This window comes from Sinocyclocheilus grahami, unplaced genomic scaffold (assembly GCF_001515645.1).
Source record: "Sinocyclocheilus grahami isolate Dianchi unplaced genomic scaffold, SAMN03320097.WGS_v1.1 scaffold2395.1, whole genome shotgun sequence".
Lineage (NCBI taxonomy): Eukaryota > Metazoa > Chordata > Actinopteri > Cypriniformes > Cyprinidae > Sinocyclocheilus > Sinocyclocheilus grahami.
Genome location: NW_015507574.1, coordinates 39934 through 42167, shown reverse-complemented (window position 1 = coordinate 42167; position 2234 = coordinate 39934). Strand labels below are relative to the sequence as shown.

The following is a 2234-nucleotide window of genomic DNA, read 5'->3' as shown; positions in this document are numbered from 1 at the left end:
ATGTGCGGTTTGACATTATCGAGTATATTGCAAAATCCAAACAAAACACACCTACAGAGAGTGCACGCATACATGACGTGAAGTCTATTAGGTTAGATTAGTGTGCGTGCGCATTTAAAGTGCGTTCTTTCACGGCATGATTCAGTTTATTAAAATGCATCACAAAATTCAAGATATGGGGCCTTTACATCATTTCATATAGTTCAGGGGTAGGCAACGTAGGTCCTGGAGTGCCGATGTCCTGCAGAGTTTAGCTACAACCCTAAAAAAAACCTCACTTGTCTGTAGCCTTAGTAATCCTGAAGACCTTGATTAGCTTGTTCGGGTGTGTTTGATTAGGGTTAGAGCTAAACTCTGCAAGACAGCGGCACTCCGACATTGCCTATCCCTGATATAGTTAATCAATAAAGAAGAGTGCTGTTTCCTCCAAAAATCAGCATGATTACAAATGTGATATTGATTTTATACAACTGTTCAGTAAAAAAGAAGTTAATATTAAGAGACTTACGTTTTAGACACTATATTGCCTGTTTTTGCTCTATTTCGCCAAAAAAAATAATTCCAAGCACAGTCAAAGCGCTGTTTTGAGTCTCTGAGCAACATGAGGGCGTTTCGTTCCTGAATGAATCATTCGTTAAATGATTCGGTTTAATCGCAATGACTCACTTATTAACAGTGACTTGCTGCTGTCCACTGTAGTCCTTAAATTATCAGCACAGTAACACTCAGTCAAATTATTGTTATTGATAAAATCCCAGAAAATATAGAGATATAATTTTTTGTCAATATCGCACACCCCTAGCTGCCAGCCGTTCGGTGCAACTGGCAGAGCTGAATGTAAAATTTAACACCGCATACTTCGCTCCATAGTTTAGCTCCAACTTGCCTCAACACACCTGGCTGCCAGTTTCTAGTATGCCTAAGACCTTGATTAGCTGGTGCAGGTGTGTTTAATTGGGGTTGGAGCTAAACTCTGCAGGACAGTGGCCCTCCAGGACCGAGTTTGGACACCCCTGGCATACACCATCCTAACCCTCTCTAAAGAAGAGCTTAACTTTAGGTTGTTTACAAAACAAATCTGTCAGTGTTCTTTTCATTTTCTCTCTTCTTCAGCCCTTTCTTTTTCTCGCGGTAGTTAGCGTAAAGCAGCTACTGAGAGATTGACATCTAATATTAACCAATACAAAATCTGCATTAAAGTTAAGAATGTAAGGATAAAATCTGTTAATATATCATTTGTAGTTGTGATGCTCATACATTTTTGATGAGTGCTCCTAAATTTTTGCTGGTGCTCCTAACTTTTTGAAGTTGGGAGCACCAGTGCTACCAAGTAAAAAAGTTAATTTCGAGCCCTGCTGTTACAGCAAAACTAATACTGTTTGAAGCTTTATAACATTCAGCCTCATTAATGAAGAATAAACACCAACCTGTTAGTTCTTCAGTATCTTCAGTGTGTTTGATTCTGCAGGGTTCTGGATCTCTCATCTTCGCTATGTCCTCTTTAAACTCAGTCTTTACAGATTTCAGCACTTCCTGATGATTAGATGCTCATCTTCACTTGTGAACTGATGGAGATATTCCAGCATTTATTGATGAATTACTGTGGGAGGAGCTTCACTGATGATGTGTTGCAGTGGGCGGAGCTTCACTACCAGTGAGCATGTGGGAGGAGGAGCTTATCTGCCAAAATAAAAAATACATCACTGAGTTTGTTTTTATAGTAATATACAGCAGAAAATAAATGTAATGCAAATTGAAGTATAAAGAAAACAGTTGAAAGCATAAACTAGCTTTTCAGAGCTTGGTAGATGAGTAACTATTGTATTTGTATTATTAGACAGATAAATACATATATTACAATTAATTTTATATTAATTGTTTTATCATTTATAAATATTAATAATATATAGGCATAATAAATTATCCTATCTGTCTAGGGCTGTCGCGATAACCGCAATATGAGCTATTGACGAGCAATCCACAGAGGAATGCAATAACCGCAGCAACCGCGATTTTTGCCAGTTTTATTTTTTATTTTTAATAAGTGAAAACGGTTATGCCCTTCTCGTTTTACACTTCATGCACGTGGACTGAATATTAAACAAGTTAATGTGTACCATGCTGATTTGTACAGAGATTCCGCAGATTTGCACTTAACAAGCCTAAACAGACAGTGAATGAGAGAGAGATTGACTGAGTGCGTGCAATTCCTTGCTTCTGTCCGCCAGGCCGAG

The 2234-nt window shown here is 38.1% G+C and overlaps 1 protein-coding gene across 1 annotated transcript in view; it reads right to left on the bottom strand.

The window, feature by feature from the left end:
• The window catches only part of LOC107574932 (zinc finger protein 239-like), a 7330-nt gene extending 5493 nt beyond the window's left edge, over nt 1-1837 (bottom strand). Inside the window, exon 1 of the mRNA XM_016261355.1 lies at nt 1428-1837. Within this exon, the coding sequence (XP_016116841.1) occupies nt 1428-1485 (58 nt within the window). The 5' untranslated portion in view covers nt 1486-1837. The remainder of the gene's footprint in view (nt 1-1427) is intronic.
• Nucleotides 1838-2234: the final 397 nt, after the last annotated feature.